Source organism: Heterodontus francisci, chromosome 43 (genome assembly GCF_036365525.1).
Source record: "Heterodontus francisci isolate sHetFra1 chromosome 43, sHetFra1.hap1, whole genome shotgun sequence".
NCBI classification, from domain to species: Eukaryota; Metazoa; Chordata; class Chondrichthyes; order Heterodontiformes; family Heterodontidae; genus Heterodontus; species Heterodontus francisci.
The window spans coordinates 20,259,502-20,277,733 of NC_090413.1; the positions used below are offsets into that span (position 1 = coordinate 20,259,502).

The 18,232-nt window shown below is 43.1% G+C and overlaps 1 protein-coding gene across 2 annotated transcripts in view; it reads left to right on the forward strand.

Moving 5' to 3' along the window:
• Nucleotides 1-18,232, forward strand: part of camsap3 (calmodulin regulated spectrin-associated protein family, member 3) — a 178,010-nt gene that overhangs the window by 141,491 nt on the left and 18,287 nt on the right. For both annotated transcript variants that reach the window (XM_068021113.1, XM_068021114.1), the window contains exons 7-13: nt 2,297-2,390; nt 3,545-3,593; nt 5,931-6,007; nt 8,464-8,539; nt 10,577-12,677; nt 17,188-17,324; nt 17,879-18,081. In XM_068021113.1, the coding sequence (XP_067877214.1) occupies nt 2,297-2,390; nt 3,545-3,593; nt 5,931-6,007; nt 8,464-8,539; nt 10,577-12,677; nt 17,188-17,324; nt 17,879-18,081 (2,737 nt within the window). The remainder of the gene's footprint in view (nt 1-2,296; nt 2,391-3,544; nt 3,594-5,930; nt 6,008-8,463; nt 8,540-10,576; nt 12,678-17,187; nt 17,325-17,878; nt 18,082-18,232) is intronic.

Sequence of the window (18,232 nt, forward strand, 5' to 3'; positions counted from 1 at the left end):
CCTCAGTGCCTTGAGCTGCAATGGGTTAGCTGTCTAATTGGGGCTTAGCTCAGCCCCCACCTGGAGAGACATCTCAACCTGACTGCAGCCTGACCCAAGTCCCGCAGGTGAAAAGATCTGCCCTTTTTCCTAAAGGAGCTTATTCCTTGCTGGGGCATGAGGCTATGCCCTAGGACATCATGTCAAAGTGCCAATTCTTCAAGCACGAAGCTAGACACCCGAGTGACTGCGGGCTAGTCAACCAGGCTGCAGGAGGCAAGGAACCATAGCCGAGCCCATTCCTGTCCTGACTAAATGCTCATAAGGGGGTGCTGGATAGTTGACCCAGAGCAGGAAGCCTGGAAAATACAAGTTTCCCAAAGCCCAATGATATTATCCTGTCCTAAAAAAGCTGACTCGGCACAGAGTGCTGATCAAACCTGGGATGTACAGCTCCCCATCTCCGCTAGCTGAGACATCAGGAGAACACTTATAAAATAACTAATTGCACCACTGAAATTCTTTCCAGCAACCATGATTTTAATAATGATCCAGTAAATATTCAGTTGTGCTTCAGACTATAAGCTGAATGTTAAGTGCCAGCACATGTTGCATTGCCAAATGCTGAGGCGAATCTTCTAGCAGATGGTGTTCCTTAATGTAAACCATGTTTTAATATTCGAGATTTAGTTTTGAAGGTTTAACTTAAATGTGATCTGCGCTTAATTAATTTAGTGTGCTGCTCTGCTTGACTGGAAGTTGGGCCAATGTGAGTCCAAAATAAGCTAAGATTGGTGAGGTGTATTTCAAACGTTGGTTTGACTTTACTAATTTATGTATCTCTCAACCTACATCACTAAAGGATACAAAAGCAAAATGCTGCAGATGCTGGAAATCAAATTACAAAATAGAAAGTGCTGGAAATACTCAGCAGGTCCGGCAGCATCTGTGGAGAGAAAAACAGTTAATGTTTTGAGTCAGTGACCCTTTGTCAGAACGTTTTGACAAAAGGCCCTTGACCTGAAATGTTAACTTTGTTTCTGTCTCCATGGATGCTGTTGGACCTGTTGAGTATGTCCAGCATCTTCTGTTTTGATTATCATTTTTTTTTTTAAATTAACTGGTCATTATCACATTGCTGCTTGTGGGAGCATGCTGTGCGCAAATTGGCTGCTGCATTTCTGACGTTACAAGGACTGCATTTCATTGGCTGTAAAGTGCTTTTGAGTTTGAAAGGCGCTATATAAGTGCACGTTCTTTCTATCTTTTTGCACTTCAGTTTGCAAGTTAGATTTATTTTTAAAGAATACACAACATTTTTGTCATGCGCTGCTAGTGACACACCATGAACAAAGTTTTGAAACTGACTCCAAAGTAATCTTCCAAAACTTTTGTTTCATTGTAATATCAAGACTGGCTTCTTCAACCATCTCCACCTTCCCCATTAGAAAACTTTCAGCTGTAAACTGTTGCTACTGTCCTTGAGGGTAACACTCCCATTGGCCTTTTATGAGCTCCTCTTCCCTTTGAGGAGAGAGAGTGCACAATTTAACTTCCAGCCAACACCTCTAACAACAAAACAAAAGACAGCTATATTTATGTGGAGCCTTTCACCTCAGGGTGCTCCAAACAAGGCGGCCAATTAATTACTCTTGAAGCATAGTCACTATTATGTAGGCAAATGAGACCCTAAATTTACACACAGCCAGGTCCGCCAAACAGGAGTGAGATGAATGACCAGTTAACCTGTTTCTGGTGGTGTTGGTTGCGGATAAATGTTGATCAGGAGAGTTTCCCTACTCACTTTCAAATTGTGTCATGGGATCTTTTGCATCGACTTGAACAGACAGGTGAGGTGTCAGTTTAAAGTTTTTCATCTGAAATCTAACAAGTCCCAAAAAATTTAATTAGTTATTGCAGTTCCTCCCAAGACTTTAGCAGGCCGGAATGGCCAGCACCAGATACAATGCACTTGTGGTAACTTGGACCAGCAAGGTCTCAATGGGGCACAATGTTTTCTGTCCTGATGAGTCAGGAGTCAGTCTCTGGAGAACAAAAGGCCAGGGTTTAAATCATGGAGCTGTGGGGAGTAATAAGTATTCCGGAGTTTTGCTCAGTGACCTTTAAGACAGTTGAGTATCTACGCATAACTTTCCATCTATCAAACGGGTTGATTGTACATGACGTAAAGGAAGTGCAGACTTGATGGGCCAAATGGCCATTTCTTGTTCCACACTTTGTCTGGTGCCATGGTCAAAGGGATTGGAAGGATTTTTTTTATTTGAGATTTACCTGTTTCTGCCTCTCTCCTTGACAGATTAACATTTTGACGTTTGTCGCTGAGCTGTTCTGGTGGTTTGAAGTCCTGAAGCCAGAATTTGTTCGGCCAAGAGAGATTCCAGATCTGGAAGGTATGGAATTACCATTAACGTTGCCCATCAGGTCGTAGCCAATATTGCCATGGTAACTAATTGGAATGGTTAAAAGGAAAAACTACAGAATGTGTGGGAAACTTCCATGTGACACATAGTACATACCTTTACTACTTTGCTCCAATGATTTTTTTGAGGATGGGGGATGGTCTGTAGCTTTCCTTCACTAGAATATGATGCAAATTTGTGTCCAAATTAGTAATAGACTGTTTATGACCTAATTAAAACAATGACTGTCCAATATATTTTTAGCCAACAGTGAAACATCATCCAGCTTGACAGAAACCTTGCTTGATCTTCCCAAAGAGTTGTTAAGAAATCTTCACTGTGGGGTTAGACTGAGGGAGTGTTCTGTGTACTATCCATGTATTTGGGAGTTTGCACTTTCACTAGGTCACAAAATGGGGTTGGAGGAAGAAACCTCTTCAGCTACTTGATCTGAGCTCCACTGTCTTCACATTACAGGGTGTCTCTGTTCACTGACCTCATTGGTAACCCATTCCGTAAGGTGCCTGTTCTTGCTGGGTTAACTCCCTCCCCAAGCTGAGCATACTGGAGCTTAAAGGGTGAAATCACGAGGACCGGTTGCACAAAATTGAGTTGTATTCCCTTGAATTTAGAATGTTGATGAGTGATCTAATTGAGATGTTTAAGATGATAGGGTTTTCATTAAGGTATCAAAGGATTTAGATCAAAGGCCGGAAAATGGAGTTGAAATACAGATCAACTTTGATCGAACTGAATGGAAGAACAGGCTCGAGGGGCTGAATGGCCCACTCTTGCTACTATAGTAATTTTAACACTCCACACTCCAGTGTTTAATGAAGCATTATTGCTTCGGAACTCTATCTGGTGGAGGAACAGTCATTTTTGGGTCCCTTGAAGGGGGTGAACAGCTGGAGTTTTAAGGGATGAGAAAGTGGAGGGAGGCTCATATTTTGAAATGAATTGGTAACTGGACCTGGTGTTTTGAGATATATTGATGCCTGCACCATGCCTCAAACATTGAGACTGATGCACTGGAATATCATCCTCTCAAAATCTAGAGCCTCACCATTTTAACTTTGCCTTTTCAGTGTGTGTGACTTTGTAATATGCTGTCAGAAGAACCAACCTAATTACTTCTGTTACAGATGCTTCTGGAAGTGGATCAAACACCCCCACAGGGGCTGAGTGTACCAGGTAGGCCTTCAGTTCAGCTGGTCCATTCAGCAGAATAGGACTTCGTCTTGTAGTGCCACAGAATTCCTGTCATTCCTATTGCAGCACAAGACGGGGTTTCGTTGTTGTGAACCTACATTCATCCATGCAGGAAGTTAAGGTGGTGAGCACACAGCTGGTAGTCTCGTATATTCCATCACAGAATCGTACAGCACAGAAGGAGGCCATTCGGCCCATCGTGCCTGTGAAAGCTGTCCGATTAGTTCCACACCCCTTGTTCTTTGACTGTGGCCCAGCACATTTTCTGGAGTGTTTCCAATATCTTGCTTTCAGCTTTCCATAATCTGATATATTTTGATTTGTTCCCAGTTTTTATTCAACCTTTCTTTATCTTTTGGGAAAATTATAGCCTTGCGTGAAAAATGGTTTAAAAATAAGTCCTAAGTATAAGCCTATAAAGACGCAACTTTCAAGACACGGCCATTTTTTATTTTGCCTTTATTCCCAAGTGCCTACTGTCCCTTCCTGGAACGATGCAGTGAAGAGTCCTGTTCCAGCCTCGTCCATTGGAATTTTGTGCGGTAAAGATTCCTTGTGCACAAAAGCAGTCTTGGGAATCGGGAGGGGACCATGTTACAAACCAGTTATGGGGGTCTCTCTCAAATTAAATGAGAAGTGGAGTCCAGTCAATATTGATGATGCTGGAGGTGATTATTTATATATTTAATCCTGGCTCATCGATTGTATTGCTCTGCATTAGTGTTCGAGTCAAATCCAGCTGGGCTGAGATGGAAATAAAAATAAATCAAACTGATGGTAATGTTTCAGAAACCAGTCTTTTTAAAAAAAAAAAAAATGAACATGAGGTTTGGCTTGTACATTTCTAGAGGCCTGCAGTTCTGGCTGGAAGTGGCAAAGTTTGGCACCAATATTTGGTGTGTTGAATGTAAACAAGAAGGGATTGGGAGGAGGGGAGCCCTAGAACATGGAGTCTTTTACCTAAGGGGTTTTCTGGGCTACATGTCTAAGCCACTAGAATACAGTCTCATTAATTGGAAGGGTATGGTATGTGGTGAGGGGGGGGGCCCATATCCTGGTCTGCTGCTTTATGTAATCCCTAAAGACGTGTGCTTTTGAAATTTGCAACTTGGCCATGACCCGCGCTTGCTGAGTACCTTTTTTCAATGTAAATATTATTGTCAAAACAGATGTTACACGTTTGCAGTGAACTTAAAGAAAATGTGAACTGCCTAAACGTTGACTTCTTGATTTGAGCAGATGTAACTTATAAAAAAGGCCCCATTTCCTAACACAGCCTCCTCTTGGGCCTGTTTCTTAACATTCTGTCGCTGAGGCCTGCGACATGTTGAATTCGGTTCCCACAGTGCCAAATTATTTTGACCTTTCTCGGTACGCTGGACTGGTGATGGTTTGAGACCTTAACCAGTCCATTTTCTTGCAAGCAAAACAAAAAGGAACTCTGGCGTTTATAGTGGTTTTAAATCTGAATTGTCTTCAATTCAAGGGATGTGGGCAATGCAGGAAGGCTGGCATTTATTGCCCACCCAAAGGTGATGGTGTGCATTCTACTTGAACTATTGTGGTCTTTGATGCTTCCACTGGAGGACATTGACCCAGTGACATTGGAGGAATGACAATGATCTGATCCACGTCAGGGTGCTGACTTGGAGGGGACCTTGAAAGATGATGATCGCACAACATTGTGCTCTTGTCTTTCTCTAGTAAAAGTAGTGAGGGAGGGAGGTGCTGTTGAACTAAGCTTGTTGTGTTGTTGGAGGCTATCCTGTATATTGCACATCCTGTATTCCGTCGACTGGTATGCCAACTTGTACCCTTCATAAAAACTGAGCTCATCCAAAACTCTTGCTGCCCTCTTTAGCCTGGCCTTCTCACCCATCACTCACTTTGCTCACTGACATACATTGGATCACAGTCTGGTGATACCTTGATTTTTAAAGTTCTAATCATTGTGTTCAAATCCCTCCATGACCTCATCCTCTCGCTCTATCTTGGTCACCTCCTGCAGTCCCTCAACCCTCAGATCTCTGCGCTCCCTGATTTTAATTGCTCCATTGTTCATGGCCATGCCTTCAGCTGCCAAGCTCCTCAGCTCTGGAATTTCCTCCCTAAAACCCTCCGCTTGTTTGCCTCTCCTTCCTTTTAAGTTGCTCCTTAAAACCTCCTTTAACCAAGCTTCTGTCTTTAATATCTCCTATGTGGTCCAGCCTCAAAGCTACTGGGTGTGCAAAGCAATCACTTATTTTTGACAGGCACCTAGTACCATGCGATACCTTTGTCGTGGTAGCAGTTAATTGCTTTAATTAATTTTTGTTTCAGTCGACTGCCAGCCTTCCTGCTGAAACAGCCTTTCCTGCCCGTGATCCAGCAGACATCCCCCGGAAGAAGCAGCTCAGGTAATGGGATGTCTTTGGCCAACACTTCCCTAGAAATAATGGTCCAAAGTTGGGGTTGCCAACCCTCCAGGAGTGGCCTGGAGTCTCCAGGAATTAGTGATTAATCTCCTGGATGCTGCTGAAAAGAGAAAAATGGGGTAAATAGTTATAAAAGTATTGGAAATGGAGAGGGAAAAACAAGTCATGGGTGCGGCAGTTGGTGATCATGGGATTAAAACCTCCAGGAATACGTCCAACCAGAGTTGGCAACCCTTCTCCAATATGGCTCATCAATCAAAACTGACTATTGTGTCTGCTCTTACTGTTTAGAGTTGGGGAAGCACTAAATAAGGTGAGCTTGGGTGGTCCGATTATTTATGCACTGCTGACCAGAAATGATTCTCTTTCCTAATGGCTACTTTTCCCTTGTTGGGCAGGAATGTAGTTTTGTATAGATTACAGCACTGTGTGGTATATTGTGACCAGGAGGAGGCTTGCTTCAATTTGTTTCTGACTGATTTTCCTCATAGCTAGCTGAAGATTAATGGGTTGACCTGTAGCTAGGGCAAGTTAAGGATGCCTGCGTCCTTCTGCAATGTATCTAAGATTCCAACACTACATCGCAAATGGTGATCTCTTAATTCAAATTGTACCTCTCCTGCCCTATGCCACCTCTCCCACTGTTGGTGCACCTTCTGCACCAAGAAGAGAAACTTTCAGTAGAAGAAATAAGTGCCTGACACTGAGTGTGGTGCAGTAATTTCATCTCTCCATGTGTTGATGATTATAACTTACTTTGTGGTTGCAGCTTGTCATTAGAGCAGTTCAATTGAATTACCTTGTAATTTGCTGTTAGCTATCCATTATTTTAGAATTATGACCTACTGTTAGAGCTCCACACCCACAGAATACACCCCACAATAATTGAACAAACCAAAAAAAGTTAAGTGACTAATAACTTGATGCTTTTTTTATTTTTCACCTCTGACATGGGTCTGTTTTTCTCAGCAGGCCTGATATTTGTAATACAATATCACTTATAATGTATTTTTTTAAATTCAACATCTGTACTCACTTCCTGTGCACATTTTTTTTTTCCATTTAATTTCCTGTGTCCATGCTTAGAATGGAAGCTGCCTGGATGGAAAGTGTCGGGCTGTAATTGCAGTCTACTACCTTTTTGGAGGTGCTGCAGCATCCCCGCTGGCAGGAGGATGTAATTACAGCGTGACCAGTTTACATAGGCTGTTTCTATAGTGAGTGTGAAAATAAGATTTTTTTTTTTTCCTTGTGTTTTAAATGCAATCTCCTTTCATATGCTTTTACTTGAAATGTATTATATTTTGAAGTGAAGTTTGCTCTCTGAAATGGCCTAGCTAGCCATTCAGTTGTCGAGGGCAATAATGGATGGGCAACAAATGCTGGCCTTGCCAGAGACACCCACATCCCATGGAAGAATAAAAAGTGAAGCTTTGTTTTTCTAACACGCGGTTTGGTGGGACAGTACCCCACTGCCCAGCATTGGTATCCTTTCGAGTGCATGAACAAAAAAGGGCTTTGGTAAATACAACTTGAAGTAGTAGTGATTAAAGCCTGGCTTGGCTGTAAAATTAAAAACCGACCTGACAACAGCCAACCCGAACCCAAGCCTGAATGCTGGACGTAGAATACAGACCCGACCTTACCCAAACCGGACACATGTAGCTGGGTTCGGGCCGGGTAGCCAGGCTTTAGAAGTGATTCGTATTCCATTGGAGATTCAAAATCAGTAATCCCGAGATTGAAATGCTAAAACTCAACTAAATGCACATCTGTGTTGAAATGGGAGATCCAGGCACGTGCATGCTAGGTGCTGATGTCCAAAAACTATTTTCTTAATTCCTTCCCCTTGAAGTGTACATATTATTTGAAGTTGTTTCTTTGAAGAAACCAAAAGCTCAGTAATGGAGACACAGTCAGAGTTTGCACTTTTTGGCACAATTATAATCTCTTTGAACGAACGTGTATAAACTGGATTATATTTTTGGTTAAAGAGCATGTGTGGGCCTTTTCCCAAGTGCTGGGTCAGTACCACTAAAACACCAAGTCCCTAAGATAATCAAGCTATCCCAGTAGGTCTTCCCCCACCCTATCGAGAACAGGCAGAAAATGTGTTGGCTTCTCTACATACTTTCCCTCTTTTACCAAGCCCCCAGAGTCGAGTCTGGGATGCATTAGCGTTGCAGAGCTGTCTGCTCGCGAAATCCCGCAGCCACCATTTGGAATGATCTTTTTTGCTTATTGGCCAAAGCTCCAACATGCACCAAGTTGCCAAATTGGATTTTACTTCATTGCAGAGGTAGCGTTATTCCATTGTACTTCACCCTCTGCTAGCCAATGTCTATGTACCTAGCCAAAAGAGGCAAGAAAGAGATCCACTTTTGAGCTGTTCCTCTGTTAAATGTGAGCATTGACCGTCTGTGCATATTTCTCCTCAGGTCCACTGAATCACTCTACCTCAATGTCACAAGTCGATTCCTTTGGAAAGGCATGGACGAAGAAACAACTGAAGAGGTAATTTTTGGAAAGGCAAGCAAATGATGGGACAAATAGTGTAATGCAGACCATCCAACTTGTCCTGTTATGTGGATCCAAATTGAATTCTACCGGTGATCGTTTTAATCTCTCGCTGCTCTATGTTCAGTAAGGAATTGATTCACTAAGGCTGCCATATAGACATTTGCATAATTTCAAGAATATATCCTTGTTTCCACCTTCCCTGCCCCCCCTCCTCCAACCAAGTCTGATCAAGGAATCTTCTTTGTGAAGACTCACTTTATTCTATTTGGTTCACCCCATTTCCAGTGTTAATCTCCAGTGGTGAAAGTGTCAGATACAATTAGTGGGCATGATCCTAATCTCTCACAAGCAATTAAATCGTGGGGGTGCAATATCGAATTGGGCCCACATGATGTACAACATCGGTAGCTGTAGGCTAACATTATGGAGTGATGTCATAAAGTCATTTATGGCTGAAGAGGAGGCCATTTGGCCCATTGAGCCCATGCTAGCTCTCCACTGATCTGTCGGTACCATTCCCCCGCTCGATCCCTCGAGCCCTGCAAGTCTATTTCCCTCAAGTAACCATCCAACTTTCTTTAGAAGTCGTTGTCTCCGCTCCCACCACCCTTGTGGGCAACGAGTTCCAGTTCATTACTGCCCGCTGTGTAAAACAGTTCTTCCTCATATTCCTCCTGCATTACCCAAAACCTTTAATCTTTGGGAGGACTAAGGGTTGGCAGTACTTTCAACAGATAAAGGAATTGTAGCCACTATATTTTTCAGAACAGATAATTTGGTTACTCATTTCCAGCAGAAGTGAACTCAACAGCCACATTACAATTTGACACGTTCTGTTACCATGGAGGGTTGTTAAGATTCAGTAAGCTCCCGTGAGAAATGGCCTACTTTAATGTAAAAGGGGAAAAAAAATAGGGCACTATAGCAGCCGTAAATTATAGTTGTGACTTTCTAATTTAAGGTTATTACTCAGTGCAGGAGAGTTTTTCCAGGCCTTTTACCAGGAATTGAATTCCCCGCTGTCATTTAGGGGAGTGAGAGATTAAATTCAGTATCCGACCTCTCCAGGGTTACGTTCGCCTGCTGTCAAACAGATTTGACCCTTAATGGGGAATCGAGGGATATGGTGCTGTAAGGTGGAGTTGAGGGGCGGCACAGTGGCGCAGTGGTTAGCACTGCAGCCTCACAGCTCCAGGGACCCGGGATCGATTCTGGGCACTGCCTGTGTGGAGTTTGCAAGTTCTCCCTGTGTCTGCGTGGGTTTTCTCCGGGTGCTCCGGTTTCCTCCCACAAGCCAAAAGACTTGCAGGTTGGTAGGTAAATTGGTCATTATAAATTGTCACTAGTGTAGGTAGGTGGTAGGGAAATATAGGGACAGATGGGGATGTTTGGTAGGAATGTAGGATTAGTATAAATGGGTGGTTGATGGTCGGCACAGACTCGGTGGGCCGAAGGGCCTGTTTCAGTGCTGTATCTCTAATCTAATCTAATCTAATTGGCCGTGATCTTTTAGACCAAGCTCGGAAGGCCACATGACCTATCCCTGCTCTTCCTACTTATCTTTCAAGTTGTGCTCTTTAGGCGTGGGCTGTCAACTGCTGCAAGCAAGTATTGGAGGAACTGCAGAAGTACAACTCATGAAATTCCTGATCTTTGCTGGCGGAGGATGAGAGCAAGGCAGTGGGTTACTGTGGCAAAGAGCTGGTGCACACACTGGGTCAAATGGGCTCTTTCTGTGCTGTTAACTTTTGTTCAGTTTTTTTGATGTATAAAAGATTATCACAAGATAGCTGAGATGAGAAAGACACATGGTCCATCTTTGCTCTTCCATAGTGTCATCTCTCTCTCAAATTATTCCAAGTAATTTGCTTCCACTCCCTTACCTGAAAGTCCTTTCAAAATGTTGATGACTCTTTTGTGACCAAAACCCAAATCTCTTATTTTTCATCCAATCTTGTCTTGCATTTTAAATTAACATCCAACCTTTTAACCTGTCGTTTAATATGGATAATCAATTTCTCTCTTGTGCAGACCGTTGTCACAAGCAGTGTCCTTCAGCATTCCCTTTGGACTGGACAGTGATGTGGACATAGTCATGGGAAATCCTATTGGGTTAATGAGGTCTGTCAGCTCTGACAGCCTCACCAACACCTATCGATCACAAAACTGTTTACCGAGAGCAGCGTACAATTCTGCAGAAGACACCGCTGATTGCCCAGGAAAGGAGGAACTAGCAAATGAGAATGGGCTGGTTATGTCCAATAAGATGACTGAGAAAGAACATCACCGACCTGTTGAAAATGGGATGGTCGATGATCATAATAATTACACTGAGTTGCCAACTATTGAAGAAGCACTGAAGATAATCCACAATACAGATAAACTTGAACCCAGGCTTTGTCCGGAAGGAGCGCCGGATGGCTTTTTCCTTCATCGGCCTGACCTGACTGACGGTTTTCTAAAGTCCAAGACAAACCAATCCAAATTTGACCTGCATTCTTCATACAAGTCAATGGATACAGCTAAAGAGTCTGGGGTTCCTGTGCCTGGTGGGGACCAACTGAATAGTGGAGCTGTTCTGTCAGAAGATGGTAACTTTTCACGGGATGATGACTCTGTTCTGAGAGACAACAGTTTGGATTCTGACGTGGAAGACTCTTCGAGGCCTGCTCAGGAGAAGGACTATGTCAGCAAAGACGAGTGTACGTCTTGCCTCAGCTCGATCAGCTCGCAGGCCGAAAGTGTGGCCTCGTCTGGTTCTGGAGTGAAGATGACCAGTTTTGCTGAGAGGAAAATGAAAAAAATTAACCCATCCGACTCCAAATCCAGCAGCTCTCAGAAGACAACCCCTGATAGTTCGGACCTTAATGATCAGCAGATGGCATCCTGGGCTCAAAGGTCTGATGAAAGTCCCAGCCAAAACCAGGCCCTGGCGTCGGAAATGACTCAGCTGGGAATGAGACTGGAGGAAAAACGCAGGGCTATTGAGGCTCAGAAGAAGAGAATTGAGGCCATTTTTGCAAAGCACAGACAGAGGTTAGGAAAGAGTGCATTCCTGCAGTTGAAAAAGAAAGAGGAAGGGGGGGAATCAGAGAGTGGAACCTCAGCGGATGAAGACAAGAGAAAGTTATCCTTGGAAGAAAGGTTGTCAAAAATTGAGGATGATGAGGACGAAAATGAAAGCCCTATGCAGTCTGAATTTAAGGGAAAGGATAGTAAAATATTAGAAAAAGACCATGAGGAAAGTCCTAGCAAAAACCATGGAGAAAAAGATGCAAAACTAAGCGTATCAGAATCTCCAAAAGAGCCAGAGGTGGATGCAGATATTGGAGAATACAACAACGCTGTTGCGAAACTCAACTCTGCCTTATCCTCTCTCCAGGTAGACATGCAACGCTTGGCACAGCAACAAGAAACATTGATGGAGAAGAAAAATATGCAGGCTTGGGTAATCCCTGCTCCCAAACCGTCCTCGCAGAGACCGACGCGAGATTTTCAGCCATCCAGATCTGCTGAGTTTTCATCTCCCTCCCCCTCGCCCTCTCGCAAACCGGTTTCCTCTGGAACACGCTCCCCCCAGTCTGGCCAGAAGAAAACCAATTCTGCTCCTCCAAAGAGCCCACGGCACTCTCGGCCTGTTGAGCTAAAGATAACACCTTTAACCCGTGTCCTTACACCTCCACAGAGCGTAGACTCCTTACCTCACCTCAGAAAGTTCTCACCAAGCCAGGTGACTGTCCAAACTAAGTCTTCCATTTGCTTTGGTGGTGGTGAAGAACCAAATGCTGATGTTAGGCCAAAGCAAAGGCCTGTTGGACCAATTGCAAGCTTTAGTGGCCAGTCAAATGAACTTTCAGTGGCGGAGCCTGATGAATCTTCCTTTGACCTTGAAAGTGAAGGTAATCTCAGACCTGTGGGGCCAATAGTACGAAAGACATGTGGACAACCAGATGATCAGTCTGATGGTGGGAAAAAGGATAGTTCCACCACTGTTAAAAGGACTAGTTTAATAGAGATACCATTATCTTCCTTGAAAGACCCTGAAGAAGGCGAAGACAGACCAGAGAGTGTGAGTGACTCTACAAGTGACCAAATAGACTCTGAACAGAGGTCTGTTGGTTTCTTCTTCAAGGTTGGTGAACTCCTGCTTTTGGTCCCTGTTGCATTTCTGGTTACTCATTAGAAACACCAGGTGACTCACTGGGGACACAGTATGAAAACAATCTAGTTGCCTCAGCAAATTAAAAATACCAATTCTTGTGTCAGTCATGGGTTTTATTGAATTTGTTCATGAACCTACCTCTCGCTCTCATTAAAACCTACCTCTTTGACCAAGCTTTTTTGGTCACCTTCCTAATATCTGTCTTTATCTGGCTCAGTATCAAATTCTGGTAACAGCCTTTGGATGTTTTACTACATTAAAGCTGTGCTATATGAATGCAAGTGGTTGTTACAGCACTTGGATGTACTGGAATGCCAGTGTGTAGGTGGCTGAGGATCACAGGTTGGTTAATAGAAGCCCACCTGATCTTCCTATCTAAATTCATGCTCAAAGTTAGATGACCTATATTATGGATGAACAACCTCTCCATCTGATTTACACATGAGGTATTAGAACTGGTGACCAAAATCTTGGTCAGAGAGAGGTTTTAAGGAGCATCTTCAAGGCAGAGAGAAAGGTAGAAAAATTTAGGAGGGAATTCCAGAGCTTGGGGCCCAGGCAGCCAAAGGCACAGCCACCAGTGGTGGAGAGATTAGACTTGGGGATGTGCTAGAGGATAGAAGACGACTACAATACAAATAACATTTTAAAAAAGCTATGCATAGTTTTATTCACCCGAGATGAGCTGAAATGTTGATGAAGTGTTCATGAATTGATGTCTCGTAAAGGAGTAAATAAGGTGAATGAAGAGAAATGGGCTCAATGCAGGCATGAAGCATTACGGCTGCTCCTCACATGGAGGATAAACATCTCAACAGATTGGGTGAATGGTATGTTTCCATATTGTAAAGACCAATCAAGAAGTGTAATGGACTTCTGTCATACTGAAGGCCAATTGCGGTAAAACAATATTATTATTGTACTTGTTAATAGCAAGATGACCAAAGGTAGTGTCTTATACTCAGCATAGATAAGACTTTGGGGTAGACCAATCCTGTAAGGGCTAATTTAGATTAAAAATACCAGTGGGCCAGATTGCCAGAAATGTTTAACATATTCAAGTTACAAATGAAAACCAATTGCAATTCGGGTTCAATCGGGTGTAGTTAGCAATTAAAACGATTTGCACACACCATCCCCTGACTTGGGATCGTTTGTCATGGGGCACAGACCAGCTCCTGACTGGAGATCTTTGGACCGTGGGCATAAAGTCATGGGTCATATCAGTTGGCCTTTAGTAGGCAATCTTGTGTTTCAATCCATTTTGCTTTAAGGAGGAACTCGCACGTTATTTTTGAAGTGCGCTCACTGTTAAAGAAGAGTGCGACGCAGAAGGTGGTCATTCGGCCCATCGTCCCTGTGCCAGCGTTTGGAAAGAACTATCCAATTGTTCCCTCGCCACTTCTCCTTCCCCCACAGCCTTCCAAATGTTTCCTGTTTGTATATACCATTCCCTTTGGAAACTTTGTATTGAATCCACTTCCATCACCCTTTTAGGCAGCACATTCCAGACCACCACAAAACCCAATTCTACTCATCTCCCCATCCAGTTCTTTTGCCAGTTATATTAAATCTGTGTCCTCTAGTTGCATGGGAAAACAAAGTATGCAGTTAGTGTTGCTATCAATGGGGTTTCTGTTGTGTGGGATTTAATTTATAATCGGTTTATACTGTAATACTAAACTAACAAGTTGGATTGACATTTTTGGCTTGGTTAATAGAAAGTAGAAATTAGTGGCATATTAATGAAGGTTTTGTTGAGAATGCTGACTAATAGACCACCAGTGGGATCTGCTCTATTCACAGAGCAAGAATATTTTTTACAACAATATCATTGTGTCAGCCTTGGCTCAGTGGGTAACACTTTCACCTCTGAGTCACAATGTTGTAGGTTCAAGTTCCACGCTAGACACTTGATCACAAAATCTTGGCTGCCACTCCCAGTGCAGTATTGAGGGTCTGCTGAACTGCTGTTTTTCAAATGAGACGTTAAAGTGAGTCCCTGTCTGCTCTCTCAGCGGTCGGTAGCACAGTGGTAATGTTACTAGGCCAGTAATCCAGAGGTCTGGGATAATGCTCCAGAGATGCAAGTTCAAATCCTACCCCAGCAGCTGAGGGAATTTAAATTCCATTAATAAATATGGAATAAAATGCTAGTCTCATTAATAATGATGGCAAAACTACTGGATTTTTTATAAAAACCCATCTGGTTCACATATTTCCTCCCCTGAAGGACATTCGCCATCCTTTTTCGGTCTGGCCTATATGTGACTCCAGGTTCACAGCAATGTGGTTGACACTTGACTGCCCTCTAAAATGGCCTAGCAAGCCATTCAGTTGTATCAAACAACTACAGGAAAAGCACTGTACCTACCCCACGTGGACTGCAATGATTCAAGAAGGTGATTCACCACCACCTTCTCAAGGGAAATTAGAGATGGGCCATAAATGCTTGCTCTGAAGAACTAACTAAAAGGCACTATTTCAAAAAGTAGGGGAGTTATGTCCAGTGACTTGGTCAATATTTATCCCTCAATCTAAATCACTAAACAAATGGACTACCTCATTCCCACATTGCTGTTTGTGGGAGCTTGCTGTGTGCAAATTGTCTGCTATGTTTCCTACATTACAAAAGCAACTACATTTCAAAAGTATCTCATTGGCCGTAAAGTGCTTTGAACGTCTTAGGCAGCGAGTTCCAGGTCATTACCACTTGCGCAAATAAAAAGTTTTTCCTCACATTTGGCCCCTCCATCTCTTAAATCTGTGTCCGCTTAGTCCTTCTACCATCAGCTAATGCGAACAGTTTTTCTTTGTCTAACTTATCTAAACCTGTCATAATCTTGTACACCTCTATCAAACCTCCCCTCGATCTCCTTTGCTCCAGGGAGAACAACCCCAGCTTCTCCAACCTAACCGTGTAACTAAAATCCCCCATCCCTGGAACCATTCTGGTAAATCTCCTCTGCACCCTCTCGAGGAGCCTCACATCCTTCCTAAAGTGCGGTGACCAGAACTGGATGCAATACTCTAGTTGTAGCCTAACCAGAGCTTTATAAAGGTTCAGCATAACATGTCTGCTTTCGTACTCAATAGCTCTATTTATGAAGCCCAAGATCGCATATGCTTTACTAACTACTCTCTTGATATTTCCTACCACCTTCAAAGATCTATGCACATGAGCCCCCAGGTTCCTCTGTCCCTGCACACCCTTTAGAACTGTGCCATTTAATCTATATCGCCTCTCCCTAGCCCTTCTGCCACAATGGATCACCTCATACTTCTCTGTAATAAATTCCATTTGCCACTTGTGTGCATATTCTGCTAGCCTATCTATGTCCTGTTGCAGTAGATTTGTATCATCCTCGCTGTTTGCCACATCTCCAAGTTTGATATCATCAGAAAATTTTGAAATTTTACTCTGTAAACTGCTCACTTTTTTTCCAAAAATGTGTTTTGGTGCAGCCTTAAGATTTCTGTATCAATTTCTACATATTTTAAGCTACAGATAGCAATGAATCTTAGTGTTGGAATTTAGGATTGATTGCACTGATTGTTAGCTACCTTTTCCAAAACTCCAGGTCCACAAAATTGCCAACCGACGAGTAAGAAAAAGTGCAAGTAGGAACTAGTTACCTGAGCTTCGTTGGCCAGATAGGCAACGACTCGAAGGTTATGAGATGTAGGTTGAACAATCCTTGCTCTAGATTGCTGACTTTGTCCGTGTACGCTCATCTCAAGCTAGGGTGGTCCACAGGCCATGTTCTCTTATGTAAGAGAATGAGGTACCTGCTAGATGGGGAGGGAACTATCAAACTTTCTACAAAACTGAAACCTTTTCCATCAAGTGGAATTTGTTTTTTTTTATAAAAAAAAAAGTGTTGATTGTAGATGGATGTTGCATTTTATTCACTGGTAATTAATTATCCTTCCCTCATTGCTTTGAGAAGGTTAGGGTGGGTCCTTTTAACCACTACAGTCATTGTTCTGATGGTTCTCCTACAATGGTGTTCGGTAAAGAATTCCAGGACTTTTGAGCCAGTGATGAAGCAGCAGTGATACATGTCCAGGTCAGGATGGTGCGATGATATTCTTGTGATGTTGCTGCAGTTTTTAAAATTCAGGTTCGCACGTCCAATTTTAGACCCCTATTATTGCACTGAAGTAGTAAGTTAAGTAATAATGGTTCTTATCCCTAGGAGTTTTCAGTGTACTTAGTAAATATGAAGTATTTAATCGATATGCCAGTAAGAAATGGTACTGAACTAAACCTTTACTGCCAGTTTGGACAATTTTGATTCTCTATTTAATTGGATTGTAAACAGTCCACCCAACATGGTAGGTCAGCCAACATGACCAGTCCAACACTGGGTCTTAAACTGAAGTTAAACCAAGGTTATAGAATGTCATAGAACTTTATAAAACGTGCAGAGCATCTGTTACCAATTGTTTTTTCTCATTTGTTTCCAACTTGCTACAGGACGAGGCGAAGGCGGAGGAAGAGATGGCCTTGAAACGGGCTGCTCTGATGGAGAAGCAGCAGAAAAGAACCGAAGAGTTCAGGAAGCGCCGAATGTGGCTGGATACGGAAAAGGAGCAGAAGAAAGAGGAGACCAGGTGAGTGGGAACAAAACCATTCCCGCACTACTTGACTCCAGCTCTTAAACAACAGCTTCCACATCTGTTGAAGAAAGGTTACCATCAGGGCTGCCAAAGATTTCTGCTTTGCATTCTAGGCATTCCCCTAATCAGGATTCCGATTACCTATAAAACTAGTTTCTGCCGTGGGATTTATTTTTTTGATGTAGGGTACATTTCAAAACATGCATCAACCGGGTAGACTGTGAATGCTTTTACATTAGATGCCTAACTGGCCATTTTTGGAGTAGTAGACTAAAGTGGGGACATAAAATCCCACCAATGGTTCTCACTTCTGACTGACATCCACCACCAATGCTGACAAGCTTTTGTGGGTGGACATGGGAAGAGGACTGGATTGCTCTTGATGTAATGGACCCCATGGTTTAATAACGTGGAGGCACTCGCTCTGCGGGCTTGTGAGATTGGTTTCTATCTATGGATCCATGATTGGCATTTTCAGGAGAGAGAATGAAACTTAAAATCTAGGCTAGGATTTTTTTAAAAAAATCTTTTACTCGTTATCGTTTTAGGCAACAAGCTGAGGAAGAGAAAGTAGAGAAGAACTTCATTAAGCAGGAGTATCTCCGGCGACAGCAGCTCAAAATAATGGACGACCTGGACAAAGTTCTGAGAGCGAAGACCACAATGAGCAAAGGGAGGAAACCCCGGCCCAAGTCGTCAGTCTTTCGTGACGATTCAGTCCTGACTCGCAGTCCTGTGAAGGGTCTACTAGGTGGGTGGTGAAATTCCCTAAAAGGCTTCAATTCATCCCCATTCCGAAAGGAATTGGGGAAGAGAGGCAGATCCCAAAGAGGGGCTGCTCTGCTTATTTAGTAGACTGGTGGATCGCCCCTGTTGCTGCTTGTGGAAAGTCGTGACAGAGT